Source organism: Colias philodice, chromosome 11, assembly GCF_061535455.1.
Source record: "Colias philodice isolate Cphi_HAF_F1 chromosome 11, ilColPhil1 Martin Lab GWU primary, whole genome shotgun sequence".
Classification (NCBI taxonomy): domain Eukaryota; kingdom Metazoa; phylum Arthropoda; class Insecta; order Lepidoptera; family Pieridae; genus Colias; species Colias philodice.
In genome coordinates this window covers 4,797,137-4,817,787 of record NC_143096.1, presented here as the reverse complement: position 1 = coordinate 4,817,787, position 20,651 = coordinate 4,797,137, and the positions used below count along the sequence as shown (strand labels likewise).

The 20,651-nt window shown below is 34.4% G+C and overlaps 2 protein-coding genes across 3 annotated transcripts in view; one reads left to right on the top strand and one right to left on the bottom strand.

The window, feature by feature from the left end:
• The window catches only part of LOC149484542 (uncharacterized), a 16,940-nt gene extending 9,585 nt beyond the window's left edge, over positions 1–7,355 (top strand). The window contains exons 8-19 of one of the 2 annotated variants that reach the window (XM_089700724.1): positions 49–218; positions 297–579; positions 657–740; positions 1,022–1,312; positions 1,734–1,930; positions 2,221–2,305; positions 2,908–3,087; positions 3,837–3,960; positions 4,468–4,574; positions 4,750–4,834; positions 5,040–5,245; positions 5,520–7,355. In XM_089700724.1, coding sequence (XP_089556850.1) covers positions 49–218; positions 297–579; positions 657–740; positions 1,022–1,312; positions 1,734–1,930; positions 2,221–2,305; positions 2,908–3,087; positions 3,837–3,960; positions 4,468–4,574; positions 4,750–4,834; positions 5,040–5,245; positions 5,520–6,437 — 2,730 coding nt within the window. In that variant the 3' untranslated portion in view covers positions 6,438–7,355. Of the gene's footprint in view, positions 1–48; positions 219–296; positions 580–656; positions 741–1,021; positions 1,313–1,733; positions 1,931–2,220; positions 2,306–2,907; positions 3,088–3,836; positions 4,065–4,467; positions 4,575–4,749; positions 4,835–5,039; positions 5,246–5,519 lie in introns of both variants that reach the window. The other variant, XM_089700723.1, reaches the window with a different exon arrangement.
• On the bottom strand, positions 7,338–20,651 carry LOC149484541 (dihydrolipoyl dehydrogenase). The gene is made up of 12 exons (XM_089700734.1): positions 20,491–20,651; positions 19,997–20,119; positions 19,610–19,846; positions 19,195–19,335; positions 18,069–18,234; positions 17,226–17,383; positions 16,185–16,321; positions 9,179–9,266; positions 8,862–8,963; positions 8,471–8,608; positions 8,128–8,217; positions 7,338–7,744 (listed from the first exon to the last, which is right to left on the bottom strand). The coding sequence occupies exons 1-12, from the start codon at positions 20,530–20,532 to the stop codon at positions 7,679–7,681; spliced, it is 1,488 nt and encodes a 495-aa protein (XP_089556860.1). The 5' UTR covers positions 20,533–20,651; the 3' UTR covers positions 7,338–7,678.

Below are 20,651 nucleotides of genomic sequence, written 5' to 3'. Positions count from 1 at the left end.
GATTATTATAGGAGTTTTCAAATATATTTTTTATTTTTCATTTTATAGAGTCAGCCAGATGGCTGGATCGCTCGTTTGGGCGTATTTGGACGAATACATGAATTATCCATGTATAAACAGACAGGAAATGTTGGCAGTTTGGGAAATGTAGCTGTGACTGCAAAACTTTTAGCGTTATTGCTGAAAATCAGAACAAATAATGAGGAAAAGTTTGACATGTATGTTTATTTTGTTTTAAAATGTAGTTTGAATAGAAGTATTTATTACCTTATTAATTTTATCTATGCTTTGTACAGGGACATCAAATTTACAAATTTGGGAACTGTTGAATTATTAGAGTTAGCGTCAGTAGCTGCTGCAACTGGTCTTTGGGAATTGGTCCCAGTTTTCAGTATTCATCGTGGTCACCCTAACTTGCTTCTATCGGCTATAAAGTCAAGAAGTGATATATGTAGAGGTGCTATCACTTGCCTGTTGAATCAACCGTGTCTTGTGCCCATTCTTTTGGAAGAAAATGGACAATGGCTTTTCGATTTTATTTCGGACAAGTGCAATAACTTTGATACACTGCTTTTGAAGGTAATCTTTGATAAAATATAATATTATATATTATATTGTACATTGAAAAAGGTATTTATGAGCTTTTCTGGTTTTAGCGATTGTGTCTATGGCTCAATCCACTTCAAGATCAGATGCGTCCAGTTATGCGGGATTTAAAGCAGGGTATTACATCAATATATGTACGTATTATTTTGTCATTTGTATACTTGACTTTCCATATTTCTAGTCTGTTCAAGTTTCTGCGATTGTGCATTATATTTAAAGAAAAAGACTAATAACATAAAATTACAAGTATACAATTAGTTTGACTAAAATACTTTCATTATAATTAGCGTCAAAGCCGCCTATTTGTTTTGATCTGTCTCAATATTGTAAAAGTATTTTTTGCGTGCACTTTTGTTATTTTAATATATGTATCTAATTAATGAATATATGAATCTAACAAAATATTTTATACTAGGCTACCAGAATGCTCCAACTAATAGCGACATTCATGCACGTAGCATGTGCAATAGAAGCTCGAATACCTAGCTCAGAAATATATACGGAATTTAGTCGAAACCCAGATACATGGAAATACCAGTTCTTGCCTCGAAGGTCTTTGGCTTGTGGTCTTGGACATTGGGCAGTGGCTGATGATGGGAATGCGAAGATAATGATCGCGAATACAACGGTTAATACAGAGTTAATTGGAAACGTTATAGATGTCGCTTGTGGGAGGCATCATACGCTTTTGTTGACGGAGAATGGGGTAAGTTGATTTTTTTGTTTTGATTTTCCTTCCTTATAGAGCTGCTATTGGCAATATATTTAAAACAGTAATTAAAATGGGTTCTTCCTACGCATAGTTGTAAAATTGAATTGACATTGTTCAAATACAAAATTAAACAAAGTGTGTGTGTGTGTAACAAATTTTTTATACTGCCTTTATCTTTATTACCTTTGGCGACACCTACTGTTGCCTCTGATATGTAGCCAAGTTTATTTGCACCGTCTATATTATGTATACTTCACTTAACCCATTGAGCCCCGAACGGCCCGATGGGTCCACAACACAATAGATTTTCTATTGTGTCTGTGATTCCGGGGCCTGAGTTATTACAATTTTCCATTATACTTATTATATATCCAATATCCATATAATTATTATTCAAATAAAACAATTCTCACAGATATACAGTTCAGGCGACAACTCATACGGCCAGCTAGGTGTAGGCTGTGCTTGGCCCGGGGGTATCGGCGATTCAGCCACAGCTCACGGTTCATTGATGCTGGTCCATTATCACTGGACCGCTCCTCTTATTGCTATAGCCGCGGGACATTATCATTCGGCTGCTATTGATCTTGGAGGCCGGTTGTATACTTGGGGGTAAGTCTTTTATTAAGGAAAATTCAACTGTTGAATGAATAAAAAATTTAAAGCTATTGCATAGCTTTTATCTCCGACTTTAAGCGCGGCGACCGAATGTAAAAATTCCGTAACGAAAAAACCGAACACCCCCCCTCCAACCGGCACAGCGATGCGATGCTAGGTAGTTTAACGCGGCAGTCCTCGAGTGCCACACATTTTTTTTCTGTATTCTTATTTGTTTTTTTCATGTAATTATTATAACATTATTTGTGTAAAAGTGTCTAATAATTATGTAATCATATTTTTAGGTGGGGTGTACATGGACAGTTATGTCTTGGCAGTATTGACGACCATTGTCTTCCTCAACTCGTCACCAAGTTTCAAGGAAGAAAGGTATATCCACGTTTATACTATGTTTAAGCATTTATAAGTGCATGTTGATGATGTTGTGTGTTTTAGTATTTGAAAACTAAAAAGTGTATTTTCAGCAAGAACATTTAATTTTATTTCAATTGATTTTTGAAGTGACACTTCTTTAGGCTCTTTGAGAGTAAAATTTCAATGTCGCGTCATGTTAATTCCGAAACGTTCTGTCATCGAGTAAGACGACGGTTTTGGTATCTTTGAATCTTGCCAAATAAGTTTCAATTCTGACACGTGTATTCACACACGCTTATTTTAGATAACTATGATACATTTATTAACTATGTTTTTAGTAATCCGTGCCAAAAAATCTGATATTCACTTCACTATCCTACTACTATTATAAAGGCGAAAGTTTGTAAGTATGGATGTATGGATGTTTGTTACTCTTTCACGCAAATACTACTGAACCGATTACAATGAAATTTAGCACACATATAGAGGGTAACTTGGATTAACACATAGGATAGGTTTTATCCCGGAAATCCCACGGGAACGGGATCTACGCGGGTTTTTCTTTGAAAACGCTGGCGAAGCCGCGGGCAAAAAGCTAGTAACTAATATTGTTCCAGGTGCTAAGCGTAGGTTGCGGGGCGTGTCATACCGTAGTGTTAATGATGAACGGTGAAGTGTGGGCAAGCGGGGCGGGCGTGTTCGGGCAGCTCGGGAGCGGAGCCCGGGACAAGGCCTCGCTGCCTGTACGCGTGGCGCTTGATAGCATTGAGAGCATCGCTGTGGGGTACTTTCATAACGTGAGTCAATAAATAAAATAAAGATTAATTTATAAGTTTTATAAAACTTTTTAATGAAAAAAGAATAGGTGAGGCACTCGGGGACTGCCGTGGTAAAGCCATTTGCATGCCTTCAAGCCACACTTCCGTGCCCGGAGTGGGGAGCGTGAGGTTTTTTCGTTACGGAATTTCTGGATTCGGTCCCGGCGCTCAAGGTCCGCGAAAGAAGCTATGCAATAGCTTAAAAATTAGAGAATAAAAAAAAACATAATGAAGCTTTTTGTACCACCTGCGATGTTCGCGATATTACCATATCAGGATCTTGTGACAACACCACTGTTGCTATGATATGATAGTTGTTGTTATGAATTTTGATGCAATTACAAGTTTAAACTATTCTTAGTATTAAAAAACTAATCCATACTAATATTATAAATGCGAAAGTAACTCTGTCTATCTGTATGTTACTCAATCACGCCTTAACTACTAAACCAATTTGCATGAAATTTGGTATAGAGATATTTTGATACCCGAGAAAGGACATAGGATAGGTTTTATCCCGGAAATCCTACGGGAACGGGTTTTTCTTTGAAAACGCGGGCGAAGCCGCGGGCGGAAAGCTAGTAGACTATAAAAAACTATTTTAATAATAGCTATTTACCCTAGCTTCTGACGAAGTTGAGCTATACATTCGAATTGAGATTTCCCCACTTGAAAAAAAAAACGTTCGAATTTAACTATCTTCATTCTATTAAATTAATTGTCCCCAGTTGGCGCTATCATCCAAAGGCCAAGTGTGGTGTTGGGGCGCGAGTCCCCAACAAGTGCGAGCTACGCATGCGCGACGTGCATCTACCCCATCTATCCCCACACCGGTACAAACAGCACCTGCTGTAAACGTGGTACAAGCAGCACCTGCTTCACCTACGGCACAACCTGATCCGCACTTGGTGCCGCAGCTAGTGGACTTACATAACGTCAAAGGAAGGATTGTACAGGTCAGTACTATATACAGTACTCGTCATGTAAAAAGAACGCTGGATGAAAGTGATGGGGTGTGTTTTGGCATGTATCGAGTTTAGCACGAAAGTTATATGCTGCTTATTTTATTTTTGAAGTAGACTCTCGAGTCGTGGCTTCGCAACTACATATTTGTTATTCTTATACCACCTCATAACGCCAAATAGACCAATAAATCGCCAATGCGCAGCTTAACCGTCAGCGTTCTTTTTACATGACGCGACCTATACACGGCGGTTAAGCCGCACTTTTAGTAAACGCCGCAAAAGCAGCACCAGCTTAACTTACGGCACCACCACCTGATCCTCATCTGGTTGATATACATAATGTGAAAGGGAGGATTGTACAGGTCAGTACTTATATTAACACAAGCTGCTCCTATCAACGCCGTACAAGCAGCACCAGCTTCACCTACGGCTCCACCGCCTGATCCACATCTGGTGCCGCAACTTGTTGATATATATAACGTGAAAGGAAGGATTGTACAGGTTAGTACTACACTTGTGGCACACAAGCCGCGATATTGCGAACGCTACACTTACTAAATTCAATATGGCGTCAGATAATATTCCATAGTTAGTATAAATTCGTTAAAATTTGACAATTCTCTCCTCGTCATATATGTATACTCTCGCCAAATTAATGCTCTTGTTTCTTTTTCAGATGTCAGCTGGTTGGCATCATTCTTGTATCATCAATAATGTTGGCACAATTTACACCTGGGGTTTGAATTTCGACGGACAATTGGGTAAGTCGTATAATTAAACTTAAAATAAACATAAAATATAAAAAAACTAGAAAGCAAAATTCTGCTTTCACGTTTATTAGGCAGAGTTTTACAATGAAGCAGTTTTCTGCTACGACAAGAGTAAATTTCGATGAATGATTTATATTACTAATAGTGCTTTTTTATTTTCCCGATTCATTAAATAAATATATTTATCTATGAACAGGTAGTGGAGATAGAAAACAAGTACAAATACCGACGGAAGTACAAATACGTACTGACTCACAACCGGACAATGTTAAAGCAAAACCCACAGAGGAAGTTGAGACTATGGATGTTAGAACCAAGGCTCTTGTGGCTTGTGGCGGTGACTTTACAGTTTATATTGATGACGATGGCAGGATTTATGCTACTGGCAATATGCATTTACAGGTGAGAGATGATTTTACGACTGTAACAGGAGTTAATTTTTATCTGACTTAACGAAAACGAGAGTAGATGTTTTACGAATCGAAAGTGTAGATGTGTATTTTTGGGCATGAACTTTAGCATAACAAATAGCTTAGTATTTTATTACTGTTATAATATTTGGTAAGGTATTTATTAAGTATTAACTTAAACTATAATCGTTCCCATATTTTCTTGGTTCCACAAATGTAGAAAGATTGTGACTTAATATTATTTACATGAACTTATCATTTTCCAGCCTAACAACGAAAAGGAGAACAGCAATAATCGCGTCATAATGATGAAGACAACGAAACGCGTTATAAAAATACCCGCGAGTCGAAGCAATAACAAATTTTTATTCCAACCCGTGGATAGAATCGATATCATGTTCCCATTCGATATTGATGGGCTAGAGAGAAAACCTATAGAGCCCGGTTTAAACCCCCTCGCAACTATGGCAGATTTCAAGAAGAAAACCTGGGCTGATGACATCATACTACTCCTAAAACCCTGGATCAATGAAGAAACACTCTTGGGAAACCCGAATATGGCAGCGAAACTCGCATTTCACAACAAAAATTACGCAGATTGCCTGAAATACCTATTGACCAATCTGAAATGCATTCCACAAGACAACCAACTTTATCTCACACATCACGATAACATGGACGAAGCGAATGACATGAAACGAGACGAACTTAAAATTATTATCACAAACGCAATATCCAAACGCATAAAAGATGTCTCAATGACAATATTGAATGAGGAACCTTATCCAGTTATCGATTCAAGTGTTTATCAAACATTACCGTGTTGTTGCGATGAGCTCAAATATTCAATGAAACGCATAATCCCTACATCTGTTCCAATTGTCAATGTTCCAGAAGTTAATTTATCGCTAAGAGCCGCTCAAATAATAGACAAATGTATAACTCTGTTTCCAATCGAAACAGAATTGTGGGAGACATGTTTTAGACTGTCGAGAGATTTCTTTTTAGATAATAATTTGTCTCCAGAAGAATTAGAAGTGGTTTTAGGGAAATTTATGGAGTCAAATGCGACGACGATGGCTTCGGCAATCATGTTTTCTAAGGATTGCGCTCAATATAGTGAGATATTGTCGCCTAAGTTCTATTTGAATATGTGTAGCGACATTTTAGATACGTGGGGTTGAAAATAAATTGGCAATGGCATTGTGGCAATAAAACTTATTATTCAAAATAATATGTAATCGAAATTACATGGATTTATATTGAAAGGAATTGCTCCTAAATGGAAGAATGGGATCTGGGACAGATTTTTGTACTATATGAGTACATATTATAATGTATACATTTAACCATTTACTATTTAATGTAAAGGTAGCAGACGATATTAAAGCTAATTAATCCCTTTTACATATCCTGTTAATCAACAATAATTACAATGAAGTTTAAATCATACTCCTTATACCTTGATATGAATATGTAGAAGATTTTGAAAAAATAATTAGATTAAATATGGCCTATTGTAAACATATTTTTATACTGCGTAGTTAATTTTATTATGGCCCTAATGCAATATATAATCTTGCCATTTAGTTAAATATTTTATAGAAATTTTTGTTGATAGCGTTTAGAAATATTAATTTGAATGTTTTTCTTCTTTTTATACTACTTCAATGATGTGTTCGTTTTATATAGTGAAATAAATGTGCAGCTATTATGTGTTCCTAATATTTACACTGTTATGTATCTATGACTTTTTCTATTCTTTGTTATCTATATTTTGTATAAAATATTATATACTGTTGTATTTTAACTTGTTAATTTTAACATGTTTAATATTATGACAGTGTTAATTTTTGCCTTCTAGTCAATAGAACTTTTCTGTGAACTTGTTTTTAACAAATGATTTAGGATAATTTTTAGACGATTAATTTGTATTGTATAATTGTAATACATAATACTACTGAGAATCTTAAATATTACTTGTCTATTCATTAATACTACGATTTTAATGTGTCCGAATTGTCATTGTATTAACTAATCTTCTGTGTAACTATTTTATCTATGTAAGAAATAAAATACATGCGATCGATTAAAATTATTTTATTTTAATGCTCAGAAAAAAATCACATACATATAGGGGTCGTAAAGCTATTTACAAAACAATATATACCAATAGACAACATTTACAGAATGTAAATGCAGATTTTGACGTGAATCGGAATGAAGATATTGGTAACAATCTATTAACAAAAAATGTACATGGCAGTTACACTGTGTTCATAATAAATAATAGCGAATTACACGTAACAATTATCTTTAATACCCATTATTCGACAGATTCATACAAGATTCCTTAAGGTGGACTACGGTACTACGTCTCGGGCTTTGCTTCACCAAATAAATATATATTATACTATGTATTAAATTAGAAGTTGATGGGCTTTCCGATATACGCAGCCATGTTCGCCTCCCGTAGAGCCTCGGAGCATGTCTGCAACAAAGTTATTAGTTTGTCAAAATATTTACAACAGTTGATAACTAGCCCATTGATATTATAAGCCTTACTAGCCTATTTATAAAATTGAAAGCGGGAAAACAGCGAATTGACATTAATTATATACGTGGATCGCTCCGCTTTAGTTGGATATTAACAAATGCATTACTATCAAGCAAGAAATATTTTATAATATAATAAAAATGAATCCCAAAATGTGTTGGTAAGCGCATAACTTGAGAACGGCTGAACCGATTTCGTTAATTCTTTTATTATTATATTCCTTGAAGTACGAGAATGGTTCTTATGTAGAGAAAACGTAAATATGTACCACGGGCGAAGCCGGGGCGGACTGCTAGTAATATATAAAATATACTCACGGGATGCGCGTGACACACTCTCGCGACGTCCTCAGCGGCCGCGCCGTACTCTTGGGCCAACACCGCTTCGTTGATCAGCTCACCGCCACCCTACAATATTACACATTAGTAATAATAATTATGGAATATCATTTATTGTGTTATAAGGAAGTCTATGAACTGTTGTATTACATACGTCAATAATTATTATGAAAAAGGAATATCATTTATTGTATAAGTAAACAACTGGTTTCATAAATCATGTAATTTAAATTATAATAATATGTTACCCAATCAAAATCATATTGAGTTCGAACATTTACAACTATAAAGCTTTTTTTACCAAACAAAGAAATATACTAACGGGTCCAATGATATGTGTGCCGAGTATGACGTCAGTGGCCTTGTCAGCGAGTACTTTGACGAACCCGTCGGGCTCGCCGTTCGTCTTCGCGCGCGAGTTCGCAAGGAACGGGAACTTGCCCACTTTGTACGCTTTACCCTGGAATTATTATTAACTTATAACAAATAAACATGTTTAACGGTGTTGAACAAGAACATTTGACCTATTAAATTACAAAAAAGTCTAACTTTTTTTAAGGTGTTGAAAATGTAGGAAAATATAACCGTTTAGTATTAGATTCTGAATGTTGCGATAAATTATTGAGTATTATCTGAAGAATTTACCATTTCCTAAAATTTGCAATATAATCTAAGCTAAAATAATTGTGCAAAGGACAATTAACGATACGAACCTCCTTCTTAAGATCTTCCTCCGACTTGCCGACCCAGCCGACTTCAGGAGATGTGTAGATGACAGACGGAATGGCGTCGTAGTTGAAGTGTACTGGCATTCCCTAAAATATATAAAAAAAAAATTATTAGGTTTGACATTTGAAAATTCAGTTTAGTTTTTCTGATAAATAACTTATTAGATTAGACAAGTAATTTCTATTAATATTGCATTTATATTTCATGAAAAAAATTTAATTATTTATTAATGTTAAATGTGAACATCATGTGCTGCTAAAGAAAATCAAAATATATTATACACTGTTTGTTGTCATCATACCTTGATACCCTCCACACACACAATACCCTCGTCTTCAGCCTTGTGCGCCAACATGGGGCCGTGGATCACATCTCCGATGGCGTAGATTCTGAAAATTAAATAAATTAAATACATTTAGGGCTATTTTTCGATCGTTGGTTAAAACTTATTCATCGAATAACGTATTAAACTACCATTTCAAAAATGTATTCTAATTGTCCGTATTTGACAGTTTACAGGTGACATTTTAAAATGTTCGTGGAATATTTTATTGGATGGATAAATTTTAACCAAGGATTGAAAAATCGGCCCTTAATATTTTGTTTATTCCGAGAATCTGATGAATTTTAATTTGTAGTAAAGATCGCAGATCTGAATTAAATAGCACCAGGAAAGAGAAGTATGAACTAATGTTCATACTTCTCTTTACACACTACTTACTACACCATATTATAGAACTGATCATAATTATAACAATAAATACCTTCTGTATAGCATTATCTATACATATAATAAAATCGTAGGAAAGTCAAAACTGTACATTGAATATTTTTTTAAAAGAATACATAATCCATGATCTATAATCGATATAGAAGCCAAAAACATAGTTTTTAGAATTTTTGTCTGTTTGTCTGTTTGTCTGTTTGTCTGTTTGTCTGTATGTTTGTCCAGGCTAATCTCGAAAAGTACTGCATAGATTGACTTCAAATTTTGCATGAATATTACTAACAGGTCGGGTGAGGCTTTTTTAAACATATTATCATGCTATCACCTCCGGGGGAGGAGCTGTGAACCTTTTTTTTTCTTACGTATTCCGTGTATTACGACAGCGTACAATCTAAAGACTCATGTTTAAATGTTGGTTTCGGGTAAGCCATGCTATTATCTAGCTTTACACAATAAAAACTATGTCATTTACGTAATTTGGGCAGAGAATCAGTTTAATGAATTTATTAGTATACAAATTTGAAACAGCGCCATCTATAAGATTTCGTAAAAATCAAATCAATTTACATGTTAACACTACTGAACACAATGTTAAAAATTAATAATTTAAATATGTATATAATTATGTTATTTATTTATTTAACTCTTTAACCCATATCTTCCCTTCCCTATAAGGTGCGCTTATAATTCGTGTGAATATACTACATTTTTAAAAGTGAGGGTAGATGTTTATTATTTTAAGTCAAACTAGACACCATTACAGTTAATCTAATATTGATTGTGTTCATTGGTTACATTTTTAAAAATCTTCGTGTTTTAAAAATTCGATAACGAGGCGGGACTCGAACCAGCATTCTTTAGTGGTCGAATTTTTTCTATTCTTTATAAATTTATTGTTTATGAATTTATATTTATAAACAATAATACAAAAAGGTTAGTTCGTTGATAATTATTATTCCTTCATCATTTACATGTTGTAAGTAAAAATTTACTTTGACTGTTAATACTTTTGTTCAGTATTTACCTGTATGATTATTGCTTGGTAATTAATATATTTTCATGTCGTATACCTAATTAAAAACATAATTTTGATGTGAAACTAGCTGGATTTATTTTTACACACTCACAGTCTTATATTTTGTGTTAATGTTAAAATAGTATTTATAGTGTAAATCATAATATTTTTTCACAATTAAAAATATTTCCTTTTTTTGATGGTGTTGGCATCGAATTAAACCGCGCTGTCGTTTCGTTCACAAAAAGTGAAGTTATGAGGACCGAATATGTAGCCGCCTCAACTTACGGAAACGAGAGTAACCTGCGTTGTCTGTTAGTTATTGTATAGTCGAATTTAACGTTACATGGAAATTGGCATCTAATTATATGAATAATACTTATATTAAATCTGTAGAGGTCAATTCTGTACATGAAATATATTTCCTAAATAACTATCACGAGGTGATTAGGGATCGACACTGACGCCAAAAATTTTTGTCCGTCTGTCTGTCTGTATAACCGTTATAGAAACAAAAACTACTCGACGGATTTAAACGAAACTTGGTACAATTATTAGTATGAAAGAAATGTTCTCCATATTATATAAAAAATATCTCCCGACATCATAATCAATGTCTTTCTTTTATGGTTGAGCTTAGGAGTTCAAAGCTTTCTGATTATATTTGTCTACTAGCTGTGCCAGCGACTTCGTCCGCGTGGAATAGTGACTATGGGACCTATGACCATGGGCTCAGGGTGGGGCAACAATAATTGTTTTTATTTTCATGCTTCCACTCCCACGCCCACTCCCAGGCCCACGCCAACGCCCACGCCCACTCCCCTTCACAATTGGTACCTACCAGATCAAAGCCAGGGTAAGCGCCCCACCCAGCCCCACCGTGGCTACGCCCATGCTGAATTACTACTTAACATACAATTATTGAGTAAATACACGGTACTACCATAAATAATTAAAAGAATTGTTATTAAAATTTCTTACTAAACTGAGCTAAAAAACTTACGTACCAACTTAAGAAAATCAAGAAATGAAATGCCTAACCTATACCAAATAGTTACTACATAATATTGTAATTAAAAATTATGATTAGTATATAATATCGAAAATCAAAAAAGAAATGCCTAACTAATTCTACGTAAAATTTCTTTTAAATTATGTCATATTATTTTTTAGGAACCAGGGGGGGGAGAGGAGCAAATTCTATTTCCTTCCTTTCTTAAATGGATGTTTTTAATAATGTATGGTGTAGCCACTGATCAGCTTAATCGATACTCAATTTTTATCAAATCCAGCAACAAATCCAAATTAGATGTTTCCTGTCTCACGCACGTAACTAAAGGCTGAAGAGAGAGAGAGGGAGCACGTAACTTAACCGTTTAGACGAAGAAAAGTGTATAGAAAAAGGAATAAATAATTTCATAAAATTCCCAACGATCTTTAAAAATAAATTATTATATCATTTTTTTCATTCCCACTTTTACCCCTATGTAGGTATAATAAGTGGATGAACCGATTTCGATACAATTTATCTAAGAACCAGCGTCGGAAAATATGCTGCCTAACAAAAAAAAGCCGCATCTAATTCGGTTTACCTGTTAGCCAGCTACGGTGCCATAGACAGACACACACACACACACAGAAATACATAGCAGTCAAACACATAACACCCGTCTTTTTGCGTCGGGGGTTAAAAATATAATACGACATAATTTAAAGGACATTTTGTGTGGAAAATTTACCTATTAGAAGTAACCATAATGTTAATTTGACCCCGCCCCCCCTACTACCTCAGCTTACCCCCAAACCCTTGGGGAATTTTGATATGATTATCTGGACATGTAAAGGAATAACTGTAGCGTATAACAGATAAATTACGTTTTATCGTACACTGTACAGTGTACAATAGAATGCCTTAGCAAATGTTCGCCGTGATTACTTATAAATTGTCATAACTTTTTTATTTATGAACCGATTGACATGAAATAAACACTAACTGTTAAATGAAGATTACCACAATACATTAGTGAAAACCGCATCTAAATCGGATAAGCCGTTTCTGAGATTAGCGTGCACAAACATACAGACAAACAGACAAAAAAATTTTTAACTACAGTTTTGGGTTCAAGATCGATTTAATAATAACACCTGCTAATTTTTTTCTAAATATTTTCATTGTACAGACATCGCTTTTCCACAATTTTATTATATGTATTGATGATGATGATGATTGATGATTATAACACTCTCAGTCCGTTTTAACTTAATTTTTATTTACTCGCATCAATGCCACCTAAAAAATCTTTATATCGAAATTCGAGCAAAGCTAAGAAAATGAGAAATAAGAGTTCTCAAGGATCGTTAGAGGTAAGAGGCTTACTATTGACCGAAAACAACATATTGTGTTATGTCGAGAACCTGAAACCGCTTCACAACGAGAATTGCGGCTCACAGCTGACCGCGAACGGCATGTACTATCCTGTGAGACCGAAACCTTCACTGAGAGGGTATAACGTCTCACAGCTGATCGCAAATGGCATATTTTATCTCGATAATCTGAAACTTTTATTCAATATGAAGACCGATTGACAAATGATAGGGTGCACCATAATATTATTCGATCTCTTGAAGATGAACATGAGCATAAGCAATGACTAGAGTAGGGACGCGAATATTACCATTATTTGAGACAAGATTATTTGAGACAAGTACGATTAATAAGTTTGTTTAATGAAAGATTAAGAATTGAAACTATTTGGTCTCTTGAAACGGACGAATAGCGAGAGGCCCGTCATACTGTAGACAGATTTCGACAGTCTTAATGACTTAAGAGGTAAACATAGAAGATCAATCTACGAATTCGGTGGTGTGGTCCGACAAATATAAAAGTGGGTTTGCTTATAACCTCACAATTGATTACAGATCATCTTCTGTATAGGCGATATTAACGTAGTATGTTCTTTTTGTAATGCTTTAAAGAGGAGTAAGGAGTCGGCTTTCGTTTGAAGATACACCAGAACCTTTGAAATCACTACTTTTAGAGGAACATGTGCAATCTAAACAGTTCTTAGACAATATTCGCTCTTATAGTAGTGCGTTTTAAATGATCCTTTGGTGCTCAACAATTATCAGAGGATCCTTTCATGCTTACTTTTAAGATACAAGGTCAAGTTTATCATTTGATAGGATCCCTTTTGCCTGAAGGCCAACCTAAGTTTCTTCAAATATATTTTGTATTCGACTACAACGAATAGTCGAATACAAGAAATCAATATTTCTCGAATTTAAAATATTACAATTTTTCCTACAGTAGGGCGACGAATGTATTTTCGCATAGTAACGGAGGGGAACTCGCGGGAGGTCAAGTGATGCGGGCCACGTACCACAAACATGCTTAGTTTGTTGTACCGAGCGCGAAAGAAAGTCATCGTGTTTTTAGTAAAATTACTATGTAAACTAACGTAATTTAATACTTAGGTACATATTATACAGGGCCTGTGCCTGTGCTGTGTTATAAATATATTTCCGTAAGTATTACAGATAACAAAAAAACTTTAAACTGATATCGAAAGTACTTAACCTAATGAGTAAAAGGCCGTAATAAATTTTTAAAAATAAATCGAGAAATATCAAAAAGATTATCTTTAAACCCTCACATACATTAAGTATGAAATATGAATATCCCATAATTATACATTTAATATGAAAGATTTTAGCTTTATTTTTCTTTTTTGGTTTTCTGCTTTAATTACTTCGCAAATTTGAAGTGGCATTTTCCACACTTTTTCCGGACATTTTCACGCATTTTCCGGATATTTTCCGGGGATTTTCCGAGCATTTTCCGGGCATTTTCCAGGCATTTTCCACGCTTTTTCCGGACATTTCCACGCGTTTTCCGGATATTTTCCAGACATTTCCCTGGCATTTTCCGGTTATTTTCCGGGATTTTCCAGACATTTTCCGGGAATTTCCCAGGGATTTTCCGAGCATTTTCCGGGGATTTTCCGAGCATTTCCCGGGGATTTTCCGAGCATTTCCCGGATATTTTCCAGGCATTTTCCACGGTTTTTCCGGAAATTTCCACGCATTTTCCGAGCATTTCCTGGTTATTTTCCGGGAATTTCCAAGGCTTTTCCGGGGATTTTCCGAGCATTTTCCGGGGATTTTCCGAGCAATTCCCGGGGATTTTCCGAGCATTTCCTGGATATTTTCCGGATATTTTCCAGGCATTTTCAGGGATTTTCCCACGGTTTTTCCGGAAATTTCCACGCATTTTCCGGTTATTTTCCGGGAATTTCCCAGGCTTTTCCGGGGACTTTCCGAGCATTTCCCGGGGATTTTCCAGACATTTACAAAAAAAGAAAAAGAAAGCTAAAATCTTTCATATTAAATGTAGGTATATGGGATATTCATATTTCATACTTAATGTATGGGAGGGTTTAAAGATAATTTTTTTGATATTTCTCGATTTATTTTTAAAAATTTGTTTTAAAAATAAATCGAGAAATACCGCCATTTTACTCATTAGGTTAAGTACTTTCGATATCAGTTTAAAGTTTTTTGTTATCTGTAATACTTACGGAAAAATCGCCTGTGCACACTTAACGATTACACCCTGTATAATGATGCGCTCAAACTGTTAATCTACATTTAATTTAGATTATTATTTTTGAATTACTAAGTAATGTAGAATTTAAATCAAATTCATGTTTTCCTCAGATTTTCGATGTCCTCCGATTTTAAGATTTTCTCATCAGAGTATTCAATTTTAATGTAGTTTATTTTTATAAGAGACAATTAAGAACATTCAAAAATAAAGTGTCGCGTATTTTTTTTAAACGACGAATGACGAAAAACGACGTAATCGCGGACGAAGTCGCGGGCAACAGCTAGTACAGACATAAAATAAACTAGCGGTGCGCCCCGGCTTCGCCCGTGGTACATATTTCGCAATAAAAGGTAGCCTATGTTCTTTCTCAGGGTATAAAGATTATCTGTGCCAAATTTCATCAAAATTGGTCCAGTAGTTTATGCGTGAAAACCGTACATACATACATACAAACCTTTCCTCTTTATAATATTAGTATAGATAAACGGGAATAATATCTACAAGTATATCAGTAAATATCTACATGTCCACTTTAATATATACTCCAAGGAAAATGCGCTTTACACTACATTTAAATCACGTCCTTACACACATTTCTTTACAAATTTTTAAATTATCTACCTATCAACTCCTCTTACATTTTTATCACAGAACATATAAAAGAGGTTAGAAAGGCATTGTAGGCGGGGCAGACGCGCAAAGGATATGAGCACTGCTCACATCATCATCATGCGTATGATTCGTTCCATTTTAAATCGCGTGATCGCGCGGCGCTATGATTGGCTAGATTTGAAATTGCAAATATGTGCGTAAGCGGACTTGCGCGGACTTGGCCACACCCACAGGCGACACCGGTTCTTATAGGAACGGCGAATTATTGCCATTCTAACCTCTTTTATATATTCTGTGATTTTTATACTTGTTTAGATTTAAAATAAATAATCCTTTCACCAACTTACCCAGGAACAGTGGTCTGGAACTTGTTGTTAACGGGCACTCGTCCGCGGTCGTCGAGGGCGATGCCAACTTTCTCCAAACCGAGGTTCTTGGTGTATGGCCGGCGACCGATCGAGATTAGAACTACGTCGCAGTCCAACTGTTAAATTATTTAATTATTTTAATTTTTATGTAGAGCCTTCTGTACACATTTCTTTGTCGTCTTTTTGTGAACAATAAAGAATTTATATAATCTTAATATATATAAATCTCGTTATCTGTTTGTCCTCAATGGACTCCTAAACCACTTAACCGATTATAATAAAATTCGCACACCATGTGCAGTTCGATCCAACTTGAGAGATAAGATAGTTTAAACATGTAGGTACCACGGGTGAAGCCGGGGCGGACCGCTAGTATTATTATACATAATATGTAAAATCCATGTATCAGTGTTATTTGCCAAGTAAGGCATGAAGTATAGTATATAGTATGATCAGTATAAAGAAAAATTGCTTGTCCGATAATAAGTGCATAACTAATTTTAAGTTTTAATTCTCATATCTGGTAAGAGTAAGGCAGAAAAAAGTTTACCTAGTCAGCTAAAAATATAATTGTACTTTAATGGTGGTTTTTTTTAGGAAATTTAAATTACACCTTTAAAAATAATTTGGTAATAATATATTAAATGCACTCGAAATTGTTTAATTTTACATCATGCAATATTGGTATTCATCATGATGATAAGAGATAACATAAAAATCACAAACATGTTGATATTGCACTGATGTCTGATATAAATATTTTATTTTTAAAAGGCTTCATACATTTATTACGATTTGCAAACTTCAGAAGAATTTTAATGCATTTCTTCCAATGATATAATTACAAACAAATTCTTGAATGATTTTTAATTAATAAACTAAATATATGAAACTTGAAAACTTTAAAACTTTATCAGAAAACTTAATCTTTCATAATAATTATACATTTTTTTTCCATTTAAATATTCATCTTATATAGGAAAGAAAATTCATCAGAAAATTCATAAGTTAAAAACTTACAGTTTCCTTATTGCCTCCCTTGGCAGCCTCAACATCAATTTTGACACCACCACCCTCTTTCCTTACACCGGTAACTTTAGTACCAAGTTTGAACTTCATTCCCTGTTTGGATAGAATCTTCTGTAGTGTCTTGGAAACCTCTCCATCAATGCCGACTCCTAAAGTTAATAGAATATTAATTAATTATATTCAAGGAAATCAGTTTTTTGACGTGACAACGTCTTATAATTCGATTGAGCCGGCTGCACGCACGAAAATACATGACTCATGCGGCGTTACCTCGCTCTGAGGCGTTCCATGTAGGCTTGAAGTGCAAGCGAGAGCGCGGAGCGAGCGACAAAGAAGCACAATCGGACGTTGTCACGTTCAACTATCGTCTTGGTATGTTTGTTGATTTTTAGTGAAATGATTTATACTAATTTCCAATGTAATAAATGAATGGCATAACATATTTATTATATGAACGTACATATACATTGAAAGCTAGTGAAATATAAATAATAACTATTCTTAATGTTAAACTAACAAAAACCATCTGTGCAAATAATTACAGCATATAAGAATTTTAACTGAAAGTTATATCTAAGTATAGAGATATTTCCTAGTGTCTAATTTACTTTCGTTATATTTTTAGTCATATCAATCAAACGAAATTATATTTCAAATCCAAGTTTTTGTGTTATTCATTTAATTTATTAGTAAAGCAAACTCGATCCTCTCATATTATGTAATAAACTAAACTGCTAAACAATTTCAAAATAAAATACGATACATTTAAACATCATACATAATACAATACATTTATATTGTATTTTTTTTGTTAATAATATTCATTTTACAAACCTCCAATAGAGTCCAAGAACTCAATAGCAGTGACGTCAGAACCAAGCCTCTGGTATACAGAGCCAAGCTCGAGACCGATCACACCGGCGCCAATGACGAGCATCTTCTTGGGCACTTGTTTGAGCGATAGTGCTCCCGTGGATGTGATGATTTGTGTTTCATCAAACTGTTTGAAATTGGAATTAGTTTTATATATATGTTTTTTTATTTATAAAACTCAAAGGTGTCTGATATAGTGTTCTATCAACGCACAGCCCAAACCACTGGACGTATCGGGCTAAAATTTGGCATGTAGGTATATGTTAGGAAGTAGGCATCCGCTAAGAAAGGATTTCCAGAAATTCTTGCGGGAACGGGGAAAAACAGGGACGCACGTACAAAGTCGTGGGCGGAAGCTAGTTTTATTTATATAATGTTTCGAAATCTTTTTATAAGATACAGAGAATAAATTTATTTTGTTCAAGTGGTATAGTATTAGTAATTTCATATGTTTTATTATGATCCATAGCCAATAAATATTGTTAGTAAGTGCTACTTTAACCATAAAATTTCTACTAAGTTTTCTTTGTATTCCATACCCATATCTGAAGTTGCTACAGTCAATGATTAAGGAATGCATACTAAAGTTTTAATTTATTTTTAAATAGCATAAGTTATATTTCATTCAACAACATTTTAGATTCAATAAATTTACAGGAGGATTGCACAATTGTTTATTATAAACTAGCGGTCCGCCCCGGCTTCGCCCGTGGTACATATTTTGCAATAAAAGGTAGCCTATGTTCTTTCTCAGGGTCTAAAGATTGTCTGTGCCAAATTTCATCAAAATCGGTTGAGAGGTTTATGCGTGAAAACCATACATACATAATTACAAACCTTTCCTCTTTATAATATTAGTTATAAAATTAGTATAGAAGTATAGATAGATAAATGATTGTCGAGTACTTATCAGCATCTAATTTGTGAGTTGGAATATGACACTCATAATCATGTTCTTATCTCTATTTGTGTTATAACAAACATTTGATTTATTACAATATAAAGATACCTATAACACACATGGTTTCTTAAAACTATATTATGTAAAAAAACTGAAAATTATGGTATAATAAACATTTTTACTTACAGTAACACCTGGGAATGGTGTGACTTCAGAGCCAGTGGCAATCAGAATGTTCTTAGTGTTAATGGTCTCTACGCCTTTCTCTCCCTTAACCTGCACTTTGTTTGGTGCTACAATTGATCCCTCACCTCGCACGAGTTGGACCTATATTATTCAATATTAAGAAGAATTTATTGTATGTTATATAAAGAAGTATTAATGTTATGCATAAATAAGAACTATTTAATAATCAAATTCTTGTAATTTTATCAAATAAAAGAAGAAAAAAACTCTACACACTTCTTGATATTATTTTACTAATTCAAAATAAACATATGTTTGTAAAACGCATAAAGGCAATTGAATTACATTGTTTCTTTAAAAGGTTAAGAGTTCAATCATAGTAATAGATTAACATTTCAATTAATATTTCACTCACCTTGTTCTTATTGAAGAGCATAGCGATACCTCCCGTTAGGGCCTTAACGGCATTTGCCTTGTAAGCCATCATAGCTTCAAAGTTGAAGCTCACTTGTCCAACCTCAATGCCTCTGTGCTTGAAATCATGTGACGCCATGTGGTATAGATGGGAATTGTGCAACAGTGCTTTGGATGGAATACATCCTACGTTTAAACATGTTCCACCGAGAGTTGGGTCTTTCTCAACTGATATGGTCTAAAAGAATATTTAAAACTATTAGGCTTATGGATCATGTTATGGTTACACTAATGAAAGTTGTTCTTATTAATGATTAATTTATTTTTTACTGAACAGCGTATAACAAGATATATTTATATAATATAGTAAGTAAATGTTGAACCATACCTTTAATCCTAACTGCGCAGCTTTGATGGCAGCTACGTAACCGCCAGGGCCCGAGCCAATAACCACAATATCAGCTTCATGAGTTGATGAATATTGCCTGACTGCAATCTTCAAACTGCCATTCTAAACATACAAAAACATGGCACTGAAAACTGATTGTATGAGTATTCGGAAAAATTCATTTAAATTTATTGTAAAACAGAAATTTTATTATTACTTATGTGTTTACTGATGAGGATATTACTCAAGCTCTTGGCGTAAGTGCATTCAGCATTTAACCTGACAGACGGTCACATGTTTGAAGGTCACATATGATGATCAGATGATAGCCAAGTGTCAATGATGTTTAATATTTGAAAACAAGACTATTTCATTATAATATAAATTGAACATTTTTGGTTTTATGAATTAATTATAATGCAAATAGATTGCATAACTATAAATGTTGACTGTCTATGTCATGTCATGCAAATGATATAAGCGTTTAAACTTACCCGAAAAGGAGTTGAGGCAAGTTTTAGGAATTTATATCCCATGTTTATATGCAATTAATGGTTTCTATTTTTCTTTCTATTGTATTTCTATTTTATTTTTAGGTCGAGTTTCGGAACCCTGGCGATCGGCAAAAATCTTTACGTCAACTGTCACATGAGAT